At 31.3% G+C, this 21,796-nt stretch overlaps 1 protein-coding gene across 4 annotated transcripts in view; it reads right to left on the reverse strand.

Moving 5' to 3' along the window:
- The window catches only part of Gbe1 (1,4-alpha-glucan branching enzyme 1), a 277,952-nt gene that overhangs the window by 66,620 nt on the left and 189,536 nt on the right, over positions 1-21,796 (reverse strand). For all 4 annotated transcript variants that reach the window (XM_058574543.1, XM_058574544.1, XM_058574546.1 and 1 more), the window contains exons 9-12: positions 19,265-19,392; positions 14,410-14,508; positions 9,288-9,398; positions 7,150-7,321 (exon numbers count right to left, since the gene is read on the reverse strand). In XM_058574543.1, coding sequence (XP_058430526.1) covers positions 7,150-7,321; positions 9,288-9,398; positions 14,410-14,508; positions 19,265-19,392 — 510 coding nt within the window. The remainder of the gene's footprint in view (positions 1-7,149; positions 7,322-9,287; positions 9,399-14,409; positions 14,509-19,264; positions 19,393-21,796) is intronic.

The following is a 21,796-nucleotide window of genomic DNA, read 5'->3' on the forward strand; positions in this document are numbered from 1 at the left end:
ATAAAAAGATAGTTTTTACCAGAAAACCAAGCTATTCTTCTTAGAGTTATTAGATAAGAGACTTGATTACTTTAAATGAAAAAAAAATTGTTATTGTTAACTACCCATTATACCTTTCTCTTCACTCTTGTCCAGTTTAGTGTAGAGTTATAAAGAACTCTCTGAAAAGCCAGAGAATATTCCTTAAAAGCCACTTGTGATTCAATGATGATATTTTTAGTTTATAAAAATTCACACTTTAAAAACTATTCAGTAATTTTACTTCATTTTCTAATTTATGGTTGTCTTCCGATTGTTTCTTTTTTTGATTCTAAAATTGCAATCTACCTCATCTGCCAATGTTTTAAATCACAAGGTATATGCTTAATATTTATATTTTAATTTGTTTTATTTGATATTTTAAAATGCTTATAGGTAGTTCTATCTAAAATCGAATAAATATTTGCTTTCCTCTCTCTTTTTATACTTCTAAGCAGTCTGTAACTAAAGAAGGCTATTATGTTGTTATTTTGGTATTATATGAAAGTAAGACTGAAGTAGCAGCATTGGTATTTTTTCCTGGTTGTGTGATCAATAGAAACAGTAACCAATTTACTTACCTAAACTCATCTTTATATCAATTCCTGAGGAACCACGTGATAAAATCATGTGACTACTCACCCCCAACTGATGGGATTAGGAAATTATAATATTTCCATGATAACCAGGTAATCATCAGAAAACTGGGCAAATTATATTCCTATCTTCACTATTTTTCTTCCTTTGAATTGCCTTTTCAGTTTATCTACATAAAATTAACTGAGGTTATCTCATGTGTGAGCAGCTATTTTTCATATTTATTTTTAACCATCAAATATACTTAATTAGAGATTACAAAAAGCAATAAAGACATTCACGTAGGTTGCCAGCCATCATACTTCATTTTTCTAAACCGTATCCTTTCAGTTATATTACAAATATAAAAAAGTAAACTATCTGGCCACTCAGTCATTAATAAAAGATCTTTATTACTGAAGAATTCAAAATATTTTTAAATGAGTAAAATCACTCTTTTTATTATTATACTTGTCAATCAGCATATGACCTCTAAATTGATTTATTTAGGCTTGAGTTGTTTACATTTGCTTGACATTTAATATTCTCAATTGAGTTTAATCTCAAATTATCACCCCACTGCTTCAGTTATATACCTAAACTATGTTTTGCTAACCTCACTGCCTGGTTCTCTACTGTCTTCTCCATTGATCTGGATGAAGCAGTTCCTAAATTTCACCCCAAATCTCCTAACCCAGTTTCCTACATATTGACATGATACTCTTTGCTCATCTCTTTTCCTATACCTAGTATATATACTAGTAAAAAGACACTTGTCTGTCACTTGTTTGTTTCCTCTTATGAGTTTTGAGGTCTAGAGGGCAAGAACTATTTTTCAGATCAAAATATACCACTAAACAATACATAGTAAATATAGTAGATATATAAAAAAAATCTGAAGAATGAATTTTATAAATTGTGATAAAAACAATCTAGAAAATGTTATGAATATATTAAAATTATAATTTAAATTGACACATATCTCAAATTCATTAACTCTTTAAGTTAAACTTGCCTTGAGAGTTAAGTTGCCTCCTCTCCTGCTCTCCCTCTCCTTCTCCCTTACCTTTGGCTCTTCTTTCTTTCCTTCTCCCTGATCCCTCCCTTCTCCTTTTCTTTCTTCCCTTGTGTTTGTGTATATAGAAATTCTGTGCACAGGTACACCAGAAATATATATCAAATTGGCTTTGATGCTCTAGACATGTGTACAGACCATGTATATATAAAAACAATGCAATAGATACATAATACTTGTTAACTGATAAATATGATACTGCCTTACCAGAGATATGAAAACAGATGAGGTAAATTCAGATTCCTCATACATGAAAGCTAAGATTGTTTTAGTAGCAACACTCAATATATATCATTGTCAATGAAAAACAAACAACAACAAAAAAAATATTTACTCTTGGTAAGACTGCAGAAATGGCTTCATGTATCACATGAAATGGGAAAACATCATTGATTTTTTTCAAAGAATTATTATTTTTTCTAATGTTTTAAAAGCTAAACTAATTAACATATTATTTTTTGCCTCCATCCCAAACTTAACATTTTAAAGAAGCTTATATTCAATAGTGTACCACCAGACAATATTCTAAAATATACTCTTAGATGGAATTAGAATACCAGCATTCAGAATCCACATAATTAAGAAAATAAATGATAATATTATAAACAGTAAGAGTACATTTAAATAAAAATCAACTATGGGGTATGTGCTTGAAAATATTTTGTTTTGTATATGCATTAAATCACTGCACTCTCAAAACAATCCTGTGAGGCAGGTACTACCTCTGTGCAAAGGAAGGCAAAGAGGGACCATTTGTCTCACATAGGCCACATAGATGAAAAGGGGATAGGTCTGAATTCTGATTAGACGGTTTCCTTAACCACTATGCTCTGTCTTTTCCAATATATTAATTCATCATACACTTGTGGCTAACTTAAATATAAAGTATAATTGAATTCCAATTTTCTCTCATTGAATATCATAGCATACAAGACTACACATGTCTCTTTATCTCCCAGAGCTGTAATACTAGCAAAATGGAACTTGAAATGTATGCCTAGCATTATTTAGTATTCTCTTAACTTTCAGCTCCAAGTTTCCTTGCAACTAGGATTATGCACACACCCACAAAAAGTTAAAGTAATGCATATGAAAGCATTTTAGAAAGTATAAGCACTAAGCCAAAGTTAATTAGTTATAATATTATTATAGATCTTTTACAATTCATGATATAAAATATAAAAATAATTTAGCCATCCATGCTCCCCTTCAATATTTTTTCATATGTGTATATGACAGAAGAGGAAATATAAACCTACTCATGAAACCAACTAAAATAACCTAGCTAATAAAAAAAATGTATAGCAATATTCCCATACTTTATAAATAAAGTGAAAAAAATTGAAACTCAAAATTAGAAATATATATTACAAAAAACAAAAACACTTTGGCCAAACTGGATGATTCTCAAAAAATTCATATTGACATTAAAGATTTCTGATAATCAGAACACGTATCTTATGCTTCACAAATTTATGTAAATGTCTGAGAAGAAGATTAACATTAAACAGGGGTGAGAGGTGGGAGGGAAAAGGAAAGAGAAGGGAAATTGCATGGAAATGGAAGGAGACCCTCATGGTTATACAAAATTACATACAAGAGGAAGTGAGGGGAAAGGGGAAAAAAAACAAGGGGGAGAAATGAATTACAGTAGATGGGGTAGAGAGAGAAGATTGGAGGGGAGGGGAGGGGAGGGGGGATAGTAGAGGATAGGAAAGGCAGCAGAATACAACAGACACTAGTATAGCAATATGTAAAACAGTGGATGTATAACCGATGTGATGCTGCAATCTGTATACGGGGTAAAAATGGGAGTTCATAGCCCACTTGAATCAAAGTGTGAAATATGATTTGTCAAGAACTATGTAATGTTTTGAACAACCAACAATAAAAATTAAAGAAAAAAAAAGAAAAATTTTAAAATGTGCTATTGTTTTTCCTTTGTTCACTTTTTCTGTATTATAGGAAAATAAAAACAAAATTCTTAACAGTTAATAACTTTTAAAATATAACGTGTTAATAACTTTTAAAAAATGTGGTTGTTTACTCATATTTTAAAATGTCTAAAATATGAGTAAACAATCACATTATTTCTCAGTCTTGAGGAATTATTAAAATTGCTCTTCTTTAATTATTAATTTCTTACATGCCAATGTACACCTACTCTGCTTTTAACTACAACAGTAACTGAAAGTAATAAACTAATAATAAAAATATTACAAGATAATATTGCACACACACAGACACATACACTATCCTTTTAAGAAAACAGACAGCTTTGTGATATGCTGGATAGAGTGCTAGCTTGTGTGGACACAAAACAGTGAATGTGACATATTTTCACTAAGGATTCAATGTAACAAGGAAAACACATATATAAGAGTTTTTCAAAAGTAACTTTGTTAAACCAAATGAAAGACAAGTGGAGAGTGCTATAAAAACATGCAAAGGGAAACACCAGCCAAGTGTGAGGCTTTAGGAAAGGCCTAAAGAAATGAGGTCTGAAGACCAATGATTTTACCAAATGTGGGAGAGAGTGTTTGAAGGTTTGTGTGGGATGATTCCAGCTGTGTGTGTGGTTTACACCAAAAGATACACGGTTCAGAGGAGAAGGAGGTTGGTGCATTCAATGATCTAAAAGATGATGTGCTTGGCTGGAGCTAAGGGATCAAGGTGGGGGACCCATGAGAGTCCTTTGATGTGAGGCTGACAGGTTGGCTAGAAGACACCACAGTTACTGAAGGCTTTTAAGTAGGACAATAACATGATCAGAGAAGGACGGATATATATATTTAAAATCATGAAGCTCATGGGGAGAAATATTATATTCATAAACAATATAAAGAATCAGACATTTTGTAACCATTAGGGAGATTACTGATTTCAAAGTTAGTAGAAGAATGTTCAATTTAGTTAAGATACTGAGAAGGAATCTTTGAAAAAGAGGTGTTAGAGCTAAAATTAGAAGCCACTTTTTTCAAAGACAAAGAAGGAATAAAACTACAAAAGAGCTCTCAGTCTTATACCAAAGAATAACCTCAAAATTATATTTGATACCAAAATGTCAATTTACCAATCTTAGAAATAAAAGATGTTATAATTATGTCTGTTTATTGTATTACTATTAAAAGTTCCACGAGAAGAGTTTCCAAAACATAAGAGACACTCAGTTTGTCCTAGCTGATTTTATACAGTTCAAGTGATAATATTAATATTCCAGTAAGTTTATGGGGTTCCCAGATTTGTAAATGCCCTAGCTCTCCGGAAAATGCTTCTACCCTTAGGAGAACACTGACCAAGAAACAAAAAATACTTCAGATTATTAAATTTTATCAGACCTTTCTTATTTAAAGTTATTAATTTTAAATTAGATATGGCCATTAACTGTGTGTCAGGTACAGATGGCTTTGTTTTAATCTGATGCTTGCCTTGAGGCTCTGCTATGCACACAGCTCTGGATTCAAGTCTTCCTACAAAAAAGTCTCAGACAATGGACTATATTATGCATTTATAACTAGTGATACTCTAGACTATTAATGGAGGTAAATTGATGTTACAGCATTCCAAAGCAGCAGACTGAATTAGAACTTTTAGATTTTCAGATGTTGGCTTCAAGAATTAATGACACAGGACTAAATACATGAAAAGAGACATCTATTTTACTTTGTTCTCTGAAAAATTGTGTTGGGTGTGTGTGTGTGTGTGTGTGTGTGTGTGTGTGTGTGTATCTCCTTTCTATAAAACAATTTAATGGACCATGCTCTCATAAACAAAATATAAAACATTTTAAATCTCCCACTAACACCCTGTTCTCCAAATTTTACATGGTGACAAACTATTTGCATAGACAAACTTATTTGACAAACTTATTTGTTATGGTTTGGATATGAGGTATCTCCCAAAAGCTCACCTGTGACACAATGCAAGAAGGTTCAGAGGAGAAAAGATTGGGTTATAAGATTCTAAACCAATCAGTGAATTAATCCCTTGATAGGCATTAACTGAGTGGTAACTTAAATGGTAGGGTATGGCTGGAGGAAGTGGGAATTAGGGTGTGGCTTCTGGCAAGTAGAGACCTCTCTCTCTGGATCATTATGTGAGATGCTTCCCTATGCCACACACTTCTGCCATAATGTTCAGCCTCATCTTAAGTCCTAACGAATGGGGCCAGTCTTCTTTGGACTGAGTCCTCTCACAATCCCTCAAATAAACTTTTCCTCCTCTATGGTTGTTCTGATTGGGTCCTATTAGAGCAGCGAAAAATCTGACTAAAGTATTCATAGAGTCCAAATTTTCACAAGAATATACTTGAAGAGATTTATTGTGCAGCCAAGGCCTTACTGTGATGGTGATATTGAAGTCTGATACAATTATGCAAGATAGGACCAGTTGCTTTTATGGAACCAATGCTGACTTTGGTTAAGGTTCCAAGTCCATCCAGGAAAACTGGCCTGGTACTTGGTTGATGGGCTGCAGATTCCTAGGTCAGGAAGGTGATTTCCTGATAGGCAAGGAGTATTAACAAATTTTGGCAACACTGAGAATAGAGCAATATATTCAAAGGTACAGTAGTATAGGTAAAATCCAACATAAGATTTCTTGGACTTGTCTTCCTAACTTGCAGTTAGCAAATAAGAGAGACTTGTAAAAATCCAGGGTCTGAGGTTGTAGTTCAGTGGAGGAGTGCTTGCCTTGCATGTGTGAGGCACTGGGTTTGATCCTTAGCACCACATAAATATAAATTTAAAAAAAAAAATAAAGGTATTGTGTCCATCTACAATTAAAAATTTTTAAAAAAGGCTGAGACTTCATATGAAAACTTTCAGACAAAAATGCATAAACCAAATGGTCTGAGGCTTTTGTCATAGAATAATAACTTGGCTTACTGTATATATTTTCCAGTTTGTTTCTCTGTAGCCTAAAAGCTGGTAAAATCCTCTAAAATTCAAATGTTAAAAAAGATTGTTATTGACCAAATAGAATACAAAAATATATTAGTTAATATCTGTTTTATCATTTAACATCCTTCAGATAATGTCCTTCAAATATTCATTGCTATTTAAAAAAATATTTTGCTTGTCACAATACTCTTGAGCCTTAATTTTCACATTTATGACAGAGGTATCATGTGGACAATTACCTCAAAGAAGACTACTAATAATGATTTAATATATTATTACATAACTGCTACATATTACCTATGTTTAATGTAACACACAGCAATAATAAAACTCAGAATGATTAAAATCCGAACAATAATTCCAGTTTGAAAAAATAGTTTAGCATAGTTGTTGTCAGAAATATTCAATAAAATACCACCTTTTAGAGTGTGGTTTTGCATCATGTGTAATAGTAGTTGTAAAATAATTTAATTTTTCAATTTATGCATGACATTATATTAAATCAGTATGTTCTACAAGATTTATGTGATATATAATATTAGTTAACTTTCCAAACACAGAATGGTAACTTACACTTACCCATAAAATTGAGATAGCCTTCTCCTCCAAGTGCATGAGTAATGAGTCGAATCATTTTATGAAGCTGTATTCCACGATCAATAACTGGAGTAAAAGGAGCTAGAACACTCATGTTTGTATACATTTCAGCATCCATCAACCAAAATGCCAGTGTCTTATCACCAACCAGTGCCTACAGAAATAAAAGTTACTGAGATAAATGAAGAGCAGTGGTACTAAGCATCAGTGATTTACACTGGAACATGAGGCTACACAGGAGGGAAAACAATTGTAGGAAAGGTTTTTGGATTAGTATTAATTTCATGTATTTTTTCCAATAGTTACTTTCTATGCTGAACATGGGCTGGTAAAAATAACTTAGAGATCTATACATTTGTTTTAAGATTGATTCTTATTTTTAAAATATCATGATAAGGTACATGAACATTTGTTACACTTGAACTGATGTTTAAGATTTTCTTAAACAGGGGCTGAGGATGTAACTCAAAGGCAGAGCACTTGCTTAGCATGTGTGAGGCACTGGGTTCAATCTTTAGAACCACGTAAAAATAAAACAAAATAAAGGTATGCTGTCCATTTACAATTACAAAAATAAAAATTAAAAAAAAAGTTTTTCTTAAACACACATTTATAATAATGGCAAGAATATTACATAGATTTTTTTAGACTTGATTCTGAAACAATGGATATGTTTCTAAAAAATCATCTATATATACACTTAAGATAACATTATATGTATATTGCACTGATTTGTTCTGCCATTTTTCTTAAATATAAATTTACTTTCTCATTGTATTTGCCATTTGACCAACATTTAGTTTGTTTTATCTGAAAGAGAATAATAGATAACTCAGAAAAGCTCTGGGTAGCAGAAGGGAGGCCTCCTAACAATCTGAACCTTTCATGGCTAAAAACAGCAAAGTATTCATCACCAACAAAACAATAACATATAGTGAAATGCACAACAGAAGATAATCTGCAATCTTAGTATTCTATTACAATTATTTTCAGTTTTAGAAAACAAATTCACTTACAAACCTATTAAATCACTAACCTATTTTAATAAAAATGACTCCTTTAAAGTACTACTACAAGATCTATAGCACTAATCAGTGCTAGTTCTTACACAATTTGTCTTTCCTACTCATTTTGAATTATTTGTTTATATGCTTAAGTTTATTTTTGTAACCTGCCTTAAACTTGTGATCCTCGTGCCTCAGCCTCCCGAGTTGCTGGGACTACAAATGTGTGCCACAAGGCCTGGCATGAATCTTTCAAGTACAAAACAATTCTTAGAAAATCTGTTTCTTTAAAGACCCGATAGAAAGTTATAAAAACAAACCTATCAGTTTCTTCTTCTATCTGCTTATTCCAGTCATGTAATCTTTTAAACATACAAAATTAACATGCTGGAAATTTATACTGTATTATAACTTCTAGCAGTTTGCAATACAAAGAAATAACTTTTGTGTATATTTTCCTTGTTCACTATGTTACATATTTGGGGATAAGTTCTCATTCCTTATAATCCTCCACCCCTTGAACTAACATATTTTTTTCCAGTTTGGGTACTGATATTTTTTACAAGCATTTATTTCATCTGTTTAATGGTCAAGGATATTGTGTATTTTGTTTTTGAAAAAAAATCACTGTCCCAATTCAAAAGGAGCAAAATTTAGGATAACCTACTTCTTAGGTTAGCAAATTTCTGTAAAAGGTCAAACAATAAATATTTTAAACACTATAAACCATTTTCTCTCAGTTATTCAAACCTGCTACAATGGCCGAACAAAAAAATATACAAATGAATCAGCATGGATGTATTCAAATTAACTTTATTCACAGATTAACTTTATTTACAAAAACAGGCAGCAGATATATTTCATCCTTGGACCTTATAGCTATCCCTAAGTCCCTACTCTATTTACACTTTTAACAATTACAGGAGAAACCTGTATATCAAACGGCCAATTTTGTCTAAAACAACATAGAAATTTATTGTTTTAGTTTCCATTTTCTTAATATACTTTCAGAAATTAAAAAATTTTGTTGCCTCATTTTTATCTATAATTTTTTATATTTAAATAATAAGATAAATATTGAGAGAGAGAAATAAATTTATACACAAATTCATTTACCTGATCATGGCTCTCTGCATAAGCAATGCACTTTTCAAGGTAGCGTCTATTTGTGAGAGTGTATACTATATTGCCCATATTCCAATCTTCATCTTTAAATTCTTTAATGAGCTATACATAAAAAAGAAAAATAAACTTCTGAGTAAACCATTATTTATCTTATTCTAAATCTCAATCTGAGGGCCTATATTATGTAGTTCACATTATTTGACTTTTAGATAAAACCTAATCCACATAGAAACAATATCATTGTTTAAAGTTTTACTGAAATCAATTTTGTACAAAATATTTAACAGAAAATGATAAAGGATATATGCTGGAGTGTGTGGTTTGCTTTTCTTTGGATAGGTTTATAATACTTCAGGATCTTTGCCACTCTTCTTTCCTGCAATAAGTGCTACCATGTGACCAGTGCCCAAAGTACAGTGTTGTAGCACAAAATGTCTTCCTGTAACTTTCACAGACAAGAAATACACTTGTACATTTTTAGATTTGAATGAAAAATTTTTAGCAGGAAGAATGTATCGTTCCATTCTTAAACAATGATAACTGAAACAACAATTATTTCAAAGTTTAAAGGTTAATCCTCATAAAATAATTATCATCTTAATAGATCACACTGATTTTGTTTCCACTTCATTTTCTTCTACCCCATAACATTGTTTTGATGCTATTGACCTTACCAAGATCTCATAGTTGCCTCCTGGGTCAGTAATCGCTCCTTCGTAGGTAATACTTGCTGTACAGGACACTGTGGATCCTCTGCCTTTCCCAAGAATTCTATTTCTTGATCTACCACTGTGAATCTTGTTTTATTTTTTCCACCACTCTGGACATCTTGAAAATTCTTTTTCTCTACATATGTTCCTCAAGGTTATATCCTAAATATAATCTCTCTCTTTTATTCAACATACTCTTTCTAAAGATCCACTTCTCTATTCAGTGCCAAATAGATTCTGTTTTAGGCAGAATTCTAAGATGGCCCACATGCTTCCTATTCCCTCCTATTTAATCCCCTTACATCACATGTTAGTGTGATCTTTGACTATGATAGATAAACTCCAAAAAAAAAAAAAAAAAAAAAAGAGATAAATAATTCAATATGGTTTTAGGCTGTTAAATGTGTGGAATCTGTTACACTGCAAATTGAAAACAAGTATCAATTTCAGTATAAAATGCACTATTAATACTTGCAACAATATGGATGAATCTCTAGTAAGAAGAATTTATTTCTAGACAAATTCTCAGAAATTTTGCTTGTGTCTTCCTTTGCTGACTTAATACTCTGTAGAGTACACACTTGTTTATCTAGTCATTGCAGTCATTAAGCACCAGAAAGACCATGGCAGACAGAATAAGTGTTACCACAGATGTCCACAAACCAAATCCCACAATCTCTGAATATATTACTTTACAGACATTTACAGATGAATTGAAGTTAAGAACATTGAGATAGGAACATTATCCTGGATTACCTGGATGGGCCCATGTAATGAAAATGATCCTTCTAAACAGAAAATTTGAGTTAGAGTAAGAAAGAAATTTGAAGATGCTCTCCTGCTGGCTTTGAAGACGGAAGAAAGAGCCACAAGTCAAGGAATAGAAGTAGAATTTAGGAGCTAGAAAATTCAAGAAAATGAGTTCTCTCCTGGAGCCTCCCAAAGAAACTACGCTGCCAACACCTTGATTTTAAATTAGCAAGGCATATTTTAGATTTGTGAGAAACAGAACTGCATAAAGTTCTGTTGTTTTAAGCCACTAAGTTTGTGGTAATTGCATATAACAATAGGAAACTAATGTGTAGACCTACACAAATATGCCCCACTAATTTATCTATTTTTGCAGTCCTAGGCATCAAACCCAAGGCTTCATACATGCTAAGTAAATACTCTAGCATTTGCCAGCCCCTCAACTAATTTTTTGCAAAGGCAATTAATTTAGTGGAAGGACAGATTTTTCAACGAATGATGTTGGGAGAAATGGACATCTACATGCAAGGAAAATAAATTAAATCCTAGGCTAAATCAAGCTAAGATTTTTAATTCTGCACAAAGATAATCCCAAAATAGATTATATTTTTTAAATAACTCAGTACAGATCATAGACTTAACTATAAAAAGTAATACTGTCACAAATATTTAGTAAAAAGCACTGGAAAACCAGAGGTCTAAAACTCAATAAAAAAACAAACAAAAACTTGACCTTTAAAGCTCTATAATAAATCCAATTGGAAAATGGTCAAAAGACATAAATATGCATCTTACCAAAGAGGGCATACAGAAGGCAAACAGGAACGTGTAACATATTTACCATCTTAATTCATTAAGAAATACAGATTAAAACCATAGTGACAAATATTTACACATCTACTAGAATGAATAAAATGAAAAGTAGAGCTGGGTATGGTGACGCAAGCCTATAATCCCAGCAGCTTGGGAAGTTGAGACAGGAGAACCATGAGTTCAAAGCTAGCCTTAGCAACTGCGAGGTGCTAAGCAACTCAGTGAGAACCCTTCTGTAAAGAAAATACAAAATAGGGTTGGGGATGTGGCTCAGTGGTCGAGTACTTTAGTTCAATCCTCGGTACTCTCCCACCACCATACACACCCCACCAAAAAAAAAAAAAAAAAAAAAAAAAAGACAAAACAATAATGGCAAAAATAAAATAAAGATTTCTCAAAAGTTGCTAGTGGGAATACAAAATAGTATAGTCACTCTGGAAACAGTTTCTTTAAAAATTAAATGTACAACTGTCATGACTCAGTAATTGCACTGTTATCATTTATCACATAGTAATGAAAACTTATGGTCACATAAAAAAATTGTACATAAACATTCATAGGGGCTTTATTCATAATAGTTACAATGTGGAAACAGTCCAGATGTTTTTTGATGAATAGTTAAACAAACTGGAATATTCATAGTATGGAATATTATTTGGAGATAAAAAGGAATTCACTACTAATACATGCCAACAATGTGGATGAATCTCTAGATAATTTTGCTAAGTGAATGTGTCAATCCAGAAAGGTTACACACTGAATTGAAAAACAATTAAAGAAATGTAGATCATGTAAGTAATTACCAGAGGTTTAGCAATGACTGTGGGTAAAAGAAAAGGAGATGTGGTATAAGAGGCAATAGGAAGTAACTTGTGTTGAGGGAAGTATTATATTATAACTGCAAGTGAATATACAATTATTTCAATTTTAAAACCTTAGCTACATTATTTATTAAACAAATCATTAAACCAGAATGATATTCCAAATCACTGGTTATAAAATAGTACAAATAGAACATAACTTGCGTTCCAATAACAAAAACAAATGAGATCTAGCATTCTAATCTTATATCCTATGGGTCAATAACTGTACATGCCACATATATTCTGAAAACAGATGTTATTCGATTTAATACTCTTGCATGTTTTATTATCATTTGGTGGAATAACCATCATTCATTTTTTTCTAAAATGCACAAGATACAAAATAAGAGGAAAATTACTCTGCTAAGGATGTTTAACAATATATCATTTTATCTCTCTAGGTTTATATTAACTAAAGTCCCCACTTTGGCAATGAAAAAGATTTTTAAATAATTTCATAAAATAGAAGTTGACATCAGTCTTCAGAATATTTATAATCCAGGAAGGAAGAAATGATCATATATATCATATATAGAAAGACACCTTTTTTCCCCATTTGTATGATACTCTGCCTACTACCAATATTACCTTGAAGACACACACTATTGAAACGTTTATTAGGTAAATTTAAAGATTTGTGGAAAAAAACGCCATAAATATTCCAAGAAGAATATATCCTACTGTGAGCTACGATTATGTTGGAAATAATTCTAGGTTCATGTACACATTGGAATATTCTTTAATCTGCACATAGATTGGTAAAAGCTTTTCAGCAAGAAATTACAAGTAAGATTTGGCAATTATAAGGGAAAGAAGTCTGTAGGGAAGTCTATAACTAGTAAAATATGAGAACTGATAACCATATTTATATCAAGGTGAGAACTTTAAAAATGACATCATTTTTTAAAAATAACAAATATAAGGAAGTCTTTTAATGTATTAAAGCCAGAACAGTCATCGGCCTGCTTGATTTCTAACAAATCTTTGTAAAATTCTTGCTTTTCAATCTGTTGTATAAAGAATCATTACAAATGGAGAAGCAGAAGTCATATTGGTAGTGATTTAAGATCACAGATGTACACTGCATAAATCCCCTGGGGGCATAGAAAGACAGTAAAATAATACAAAAGTCACATCTTTCAGAGTAGGTTCTATGGTTTTCAGATATAAAGTTAAGGATTTCTCCTACTCTTATCATATAGAACCAGTTCATTCCCCTACTAGAGGAAAGCTATGATTATTTATATAGATATATATGACTGACACTAGACAAATTAAGCCCATGCTCATATACATGGCCACTCAAAATATTCTGAATCAAACCTAAGTTTACATAATAACTTTGGTCCTTTAGGTAAATAATAAATTTTAAAATAAATAAATAAATATATATATGTGTGTGTGTGTGTGTGTGTGTGTGTAACCCCAAAACAACTGGAACTGTCATTAAATTTAATAAAATTGCATTGAGAAATACTGTATAAAGTAAAATGCATGAATTATTCATTGTGTCTGACAACTGTAAGAACTTTCAAATGCTGAATGAAGGAATATGTATGTATACAAATTTGCTGAGGATACACCAAACTATGAAGCAAGTAACAGGGGGAAGTAAGGAGTAACTTCTATATTAATGGTTGATATCAAGACAGAAATGAATCCTTTGATAAAGTTCAATGCATTTTAAGTATTGAGCAAAGAAGTTTCACACAATCACATTGATAATGCCAGTCTCCATTTATACAGCCAACACTATATTACTCATATTTTCCCTTGACTGAATAACATAAATGTGAATAGTTAACAGTATTAATTTTAAAGTTTGAGAACCACCTTATTAAAAAGCACATGAATAGATACCCTAATGGGAGGATTTAATATTCTAATGTACTTAATGATCATTAGTAAGAAATAGATTCAGGAAAAAAAAAAATCAACCTAGCATCCACAGGAAAAAATGTTTACATGAAATCTTACCTGGATCCATTTATCTGGAATTGCCATCGCTAATCGATAGTCAAAACCACCACCTCCCTGGGAAATTGGAGAACACAGAGCCGGCATTCCTGATACATCCTAAAATGAAATATGTTAGTATTATCAGTTCATTTACTCACACTTGTAATAAATATTTTCCTGACAGTAAAATTTAGGCCAATAAACTAAAACAATAAATAATGGCATATATTTTGGTAGTGTTTCAGTAACCCCATTGTAAACATAGATAAAATTGTGATATGATGTCTCATTGACGAATAAGATTTTTGTTCAGTGTTGTAACTCCAGCCAACTTCAGTCCCATGAGGGTATTTTCTTATTTTCCCTAGCACCATCTTGAGAACACAAAATAATGAAACTATTTTGCTAAAACATGGTTTCTTAGAAACATTTTCAATTACTTAATGCTTTTATCAAACACAAAAATACACATGGCATATACCTGTTATACTCTTTCTCTTCATATATAGCCTGACATGGAGTGTGTCTGTGTTAGCTTCTGAGGAAATAAATATCGAGCTAGACAATAAAGCATGAAGCATGAAGCTTTCATTATACTGGGCTACACTTGGAAGGGGTTTTCAAGACAAGCTAGTGGGACTTCTTCATTGAACAGGGACAGAAACAAAAATTTAATAAGGTGAAGGGATCTCAATAGCAAGAGATTTATTGATGGTGAAAAAGAACTCAAATATCAACCCTTTCACAGTCTTTCTACTGTCATGGGAAAAATGAAACTATAAATAATCAGTTAATTTAAAAAAGAGTTTTAAAAGTAAGTGGAAGGACCCAGGTGTAACAAAAGATATTATTATAACAAACATAGCAAAATATGAGCTAAGTACTATGATTTCTACTATTTTCAAATAAATCCTTTTGCTCTGCTTCATTTCTACAGCCACAATCCTATATAATCTTCATTACTGATTACCTAGACCATTAAGTTCACAAACAGAATTCCCTATCTCTTTTCTCTTTCTACAAATTTATATCTTATGGGAGAGTCCACTCTATTGTTACCCTTTAATAAATTTTTAAAACAAATTATTTTAAAACAAATATATTTTAAAACAATAGAAAACTCAAATTCCTTAGCCGCAGACTCAATTAGCAATCAATCATTGAACATTTTCTATATAATTTACTATTTAATTATCTGATACTGTACTCTATTTAAGAATATATAATCCAGAAGGGCAAGGAATTGTTGTTGTTGCTGTTTTGATCTACTTGTATATGCCAAAACCCCAGAATAATAAAATAGTATTTGGTCCAAATACATCTTCAACAAATATTTGTTGAATGAATAAGTAAAGGTATATGGAGGAACTTGAAGATAAATAAGAAATCATATGTGATATTTGAGGATTCATAATCTATGACCTATATACACATATACACACACACATTTTCATGAGGTGACAGTGCAGTATAGTTGTGATAACTGACTAAAGTTCACAGAAATGGAGAGATTCAATATCTACCCATTATGATTTCCTACTATTTAATTTCAAGTACTAAATATTTTGACTACTTTGAAATATTTACTTTTCTCTGCACTTTTCACAAGCTTTTTTATAAATGTCATTGTCCAAACTATTCTTTGCATCTTTATTCTTATTTCTTATAAAAGTTTATCATATGCTATGAACTCTGAGATAGCTTAAATGTTGCTGCTTCTACAATATTATCCCTAAACACTTCCCACAGAAACGCTAGGGATAAAATAATTACATGACCTCTAGGCTCTCACAAGGTAATTTATTATTTTCTTATGGAAGAGAAAGTAAATATACTAGATGGTGAGAAACAGCCAAAAGAAAATAATTTATTTGTCAAGAGTATTTTATTTGAGCATAGTTCTTTGTAATTTATTAAATAAAAAAGTGGTCAATAGAAGATATTTTAAAAATTATATCTATCAAAATATAGGTTAGAATTTCAGATATTATAGATATTTAGTTCACTTCATAAGCATTATCTAAATATATGTATCAGACAGCTAGCACCATATTGGTATTGGAATCCTAAAGGGTTTTAACCAGAGCACGCTGACTGTCAGAAACAATGGGTAATAGCCCTGTATAATTTAAAAAAAAATTAAAGAACCTGGGCACAACAGAAAACACCTGTTATCCTAGTAAATCTGGAGGCTGAGGAAGAAGGATTGCAAATTAGAGGCCAATCTCAAAAAAATAAAAAAAATAAAAAGGGTAGTGGATGTAGATTACCAAGGGCTGTGAATGTAGAGTACCCCTGGGTCCAATCCCCAATATTTAAAAAAAAAAAAAATTAAAGAAAACAGAAGGTAAATATAAAAGTCACCAAAATAAGTACATTCCAAATACAAAAAGCTGATGTCTATTGATATGACATACGAAAATGGCTATGTTTTTTAATTAAATTAAAATATTTCTATTTTTTTAATATTTAAAAAGCACTTATGACAATTCCAGAGGGGGAAATTCAATCAAAAAATTTTCAATTAATAAAATAACTGTGTAGAAACACAGATATATTCTAGAAAGAAAGGGGTTTCAATTTTTATAATTGTCATATAAAAATTCATATTTCTAATATAGGACTTTATATAAAATTACATTACTTATTCGATACGCTGCTTTCTGTTCTTAACAAAAAAAGTTCATGAGGATCAATTCTACATTTTGAAGAGACTCCCACTAGACAGAAAAGTGATGTATTGAAATTGAAGTAGTTTTCAATTTAAGTAGAATAAATTAAAGACACATCTTGTTTTAAAAAAATCTGAAAGCAAGTAATATAAAGTAGGCTAAAGTCTCAAAGTTTCATTGGTAGAAACACTGATAATCAGACAAAAGCTCCCTAGATGATGAAACTATTTTACTTGAAATAAATGGGAAGATCAATGTAACAATTTTAACTTTCATGTATTAAATAATTGCTTCTTTTTCTTTAGCCCACTTTTGATTTGCTCTGTCGTTGTTTGTAGTAATTTGCCATATATAATATCTCTGCTTTGAATTGCAACAATATAATTGACAATATAATTAATTTTTTGATGTTTGATGGATAAAATTAACATACTATATAAAAGAAAAAATGAAAGTTAAAAATACACTCTGATCGATATTAAAAAACATTCAGCACATTAAGTATTTTATAGTACAAGTATTAGCCAGACTTAAATGCTATGGTCAAATGTACAGAGTATGGAAGGTAGGTACAGAGTGTGAATTAATACTGGGTGTCTAAATTATAGTTTTAGGTTTGTTTTTAATACTATATGAGAACTTATTTCAGGAGTTTCACTCTATTCCCCAAGGATATTCGGAAGGCAAAAGGCCTGAAGGAAGTAAAGCTTTTCTGTATATAGAGATAAATGATAAAATCATGCCACTACTGTACATGGTGCAGAGTCACACCAGTAGTGTGTTTTGCTTCATTTGTGTACGATGTGTCGAAATGTATTCTACTGTCATGTATAACTAATTAGAACAAATTTAAAAAAGAAAAAAAAATCATACCACTACTGGTCTTTTTAGGTTTTCAGAAAATATGAGTACAAAAAGACTAAACAAATAATACCATAAAAAAGGAGACTAACTACTAAATGCCAACATTATAAAAATATACCTTCATTCTGACTCTTTTAAACACAGCCTTATTATTAGCAACTAAGAACAGAGTAGGGAGGAAGAGCAGGAGGAAAAGATTAACATTAAACAGAGACATGAGGTGGGAGGGAAAGGGAGAGAAAAGGGAAATTGCATGGAAATGGAAGGATACCCTCAGGGTTATACAAAATTACATACAAGAGGAAGTGAGGGGAAAGGGGAAAAAAAAACAAGGAGAGAAATGAATTACAGTAGATGGGGTAGAGAGAGAAGATGGGAGGGGAGGGGAGGGGGATAGTAGAGGATAGGAAAGGTAGCAGAATACAACAGTCACTAATACGGCATCATGTAAAAATGTGGATGTGTAACCGATGTGATTCTGCAATCTGTATTTGGGGTAAAAATGGGAGTTCATAACCCACTTGAATCTAATGTATGAAATATGATATGTCAAGAACTTTGTAATGTTTTGAACAACGAATAAAAAAAAATAAACCCAGCCTTATTATTTTTATGTGTCCAACACTACACTTGTATAGAACAGTTTTAACATGCTAAATTCAATTTTAATAATAATTCCTACTTAGAGGACTCAGAAAACCAGGGGGATTTTAGTACTAAATCTAAATTAGCATAAGCATTTAACAAACTTCTTAATTTATCACATTTATCACCAAGAGGGGAATTGTCAATTATGCATCTACCAAATTATATCATTACAGTGCAGCTTTGGGACAGTTAATCATGAACTTTCAGTAATCATGAATAACTAGTGAACATTTGGCAATCTGAGAGCAATAACGTAAACAAGAAAGGTAATTGCATCAGAATAAGGAAGGGTTCAGAGAAGCTTGTAGGCAGCCATCCATGCCATCTCTAGTAATTAAACCAAAAACATAAAGAAAGAAATAGACGCACATTAATATTTAATTTTTTCTCTGTAGAAGGTCTCAGGGTGAAAGGACCTGTCCACTCATTAGGATATTTTACTTTCTAACAACTGGCATTTTCTTTTTAACAATGGAATGGTGACAAGTATTTAGTGTATATTGTTCCCTAACAGGAAAATAGCGAATTTTGCATAATGTACTATCCATACAAGACAGCTGCACTATAGTTAGGGTATAATTTCATTTATGTTATTTTTAGCAACATGAAATTAATCACTCAAATACTATAAGCTAACAAAATGCTCTATATTAAAGGGGGTCAGAAGATAAGCGATCATATAGCTTTACCTCAGCTATTGTTATGGAATCTGGATACAATGTATGAATCAAATGATTTGCCAACATGAGATAAGTCAAGGCATCTTCATCAACCTGTAGTCCAAAATATTCATTGTAATCACCTGAAAAACTTTGACCTGAAGAATGGAAAATCAATAGGAATATATTATATTGACATAATAAAATAAAGTACCTAAAATTGATATGAATTTTGGTACCATAGCAAAGTATAATGATAATTTTGCAATCAGCAAATGTACTAATGCAGAAAAGTACCTGGGTCAACATTTAGAGTCCAGAAAACCTTGCAAATCAATTTTTGTTTGACAAAAAAAGGTGGAAGAAGTCTGGGGTTGTAGCTCAAGAAGTAAATTATTTGCAAGAATGCTGGAGACCCTGAGTTTGATACCCACCACCAAATAACAACAAATTTTAAGATTTCATATAATCATAACTGAATTATGATTTAAAATGCAGTGAAATGATACTGAAAGGAACTCTAAATTTCAAATTTTAGATACATTTTCTGTCACATCAAGAAAATATTAATGTTAGATTCCAATATTACAATAGATTCCTTTCAGGTAAAGAAGAAGAAAGTCATTACAAAATTAAGATATAATGCTTAATACTATGTTAAATATGTGCTTCAATTTACATAATACAGAATTTCCTATGATGACAAATAGATTATAATTAAACACCTTACTACCTCCTTTCCTTCATCTCCTAATTTTGGTAGATTGTAGTGTATTTTAGTTACTGGAGTTGTATCATTTACTTTTGATTATTTCAATAGTTTGCTCTTATTTTTATAATTCAAATCAGTGCTTAGTACCAGTCCCCCTCCCTTACTTCCCTATATCTAAGTTCTTTTATTTTGATTCTTTTTTTTTTTCATTGTTAGATTTGATCGCTGAGAGATATTTTGACATATAATTATGGATGTTTTATTCCTTAAAGTTCATGTTCAGACCTTAACAGTAATTCAGCTACCATATTTCCTTTTTTTTTTGATACTATCATTCTTTTTATTTTAAAATATTCGGTTGACAAAAATAAATAGACAAATTCAAGATAATGATTTGACATAGGTATGCTTATTACTACAAATTAATTATATTCATCTCTACCAACAGTTAACATGTGTGTGTTTGACAATATAGTAGTACTAACTATAGTCACCATGTTTTACATTAGACCCCTAAAATTTGTCTTATACTGATAAGTTTATATCCTTTGACCAAAATTCCCCCATTCCCTCTAGCTCCCAACTCCTGGCAATGACAATTCTACTCTTATTTTTTTGATTTAATTTGTTTTCTTAAGAATTTTGTAGACATGGCTTCTGGTAATAGATATGAATCCAGTCATTTATTCATCCTTTTTATTTTTTCTTCCTAGAATTACTTTTTCTTCCTAGAATTACTTTTTCTTCCTAGAAATCTCCATCTCCTTTCTGAGAAATTTCTCTGAATCACTGAATTTATAAATTAAATACTGTATTAATGTTAATTATCATATATTTTATGGTATCTTCTATGTTCTTTTGCTGTGCAGTTTCAAGGTTTGTTTTCTATCTTTTCTCATTCCAAGGGGGAAAATATGCTAAGTAATCAGAATGTTTTCCTTTACATTTCTTGAGCTCTTTACTGATAAAAAGCATATCCCTTGTCCATGAAAATAAACTTTGGTTCATTTTTCCAAAGCCACAATTCCCTGCGTATGTCCTGCCCTCACCAGAGGGAGTTACATGCTAGGATTTGATCTTTTTAAATTCTTGCCATGCTTTCCTTTGTGTTCTCAAAATAACCTTCTCCCCAAACTGGAGGATAGATACAAATGGAATATAGTGTGTTTTGTAGGTTCAACTTCTTCCAGGCAAACATTTCATGGGGGCAGCACCATGATTGAGAGTAAAGAAGGTACTCTTTAAACTTTATGTTTCTTTTCTTAGTAGCCAGTTTTCAAAGATTTCCAGTCTAAACTTTCTCTACCTTTGTTTTATTGTTGCTGGTGAGCATTTGGCAATTTTATAAAGGTGCCCATGTTATCTAAATTATATTATCTATTCAGAGATTAAGATACTGAGATCCCACTTTGCACAATTTTTAAAATGAAGGTCTGATCAACATTTATAATTCATATATTTACAATTTAATTTGAACTGAGTAAATCTATATTTAATACACCTATTTTCTTCAATGTATAATATCCAAAAAATCTTAAGCCTTCACAAATGTTCTTGTTTATCATTTTTGTGTTATTTTTCATTGTAAATTTGTCATGTCCATATCCTGAGGCTTTTGTAATAAATGGTTTCCTTTAACTGTTTTTTAAAGCTACATGATAAGAATTAACATGTTAAGAAGATGTATTATAAAGGAAACCATTATCTTTTATTTACTTACAAATGCTTGTATACCCTATTTCTTGCCAAAATGTGTCAGAAGTGATTAAAAAGAATATACACACAATGGAACAACTAAAAGTCAATGGGTATTGCAGTTTCTGTAACTGAACCCCAGACCTGGTTATTAT

This window comes from Marmota monax, unplaced genomic scaffold (assembly GCF_021218885.2).
Source record: "Marmota monax isolate L192 unplaced genomic scaffold, Marmota_monax_Labrador192_F-V1.1 WCK01_AAM20220418_F8-fsc00016, whole genome shotgun sequence".
In the NCBI taxonomy this organism is placed as follows: Eukaryota; Metazoa; Chordata; class Mammalia; order Rodentia; family Sciuridae; genus Marmota; species Marmota monax.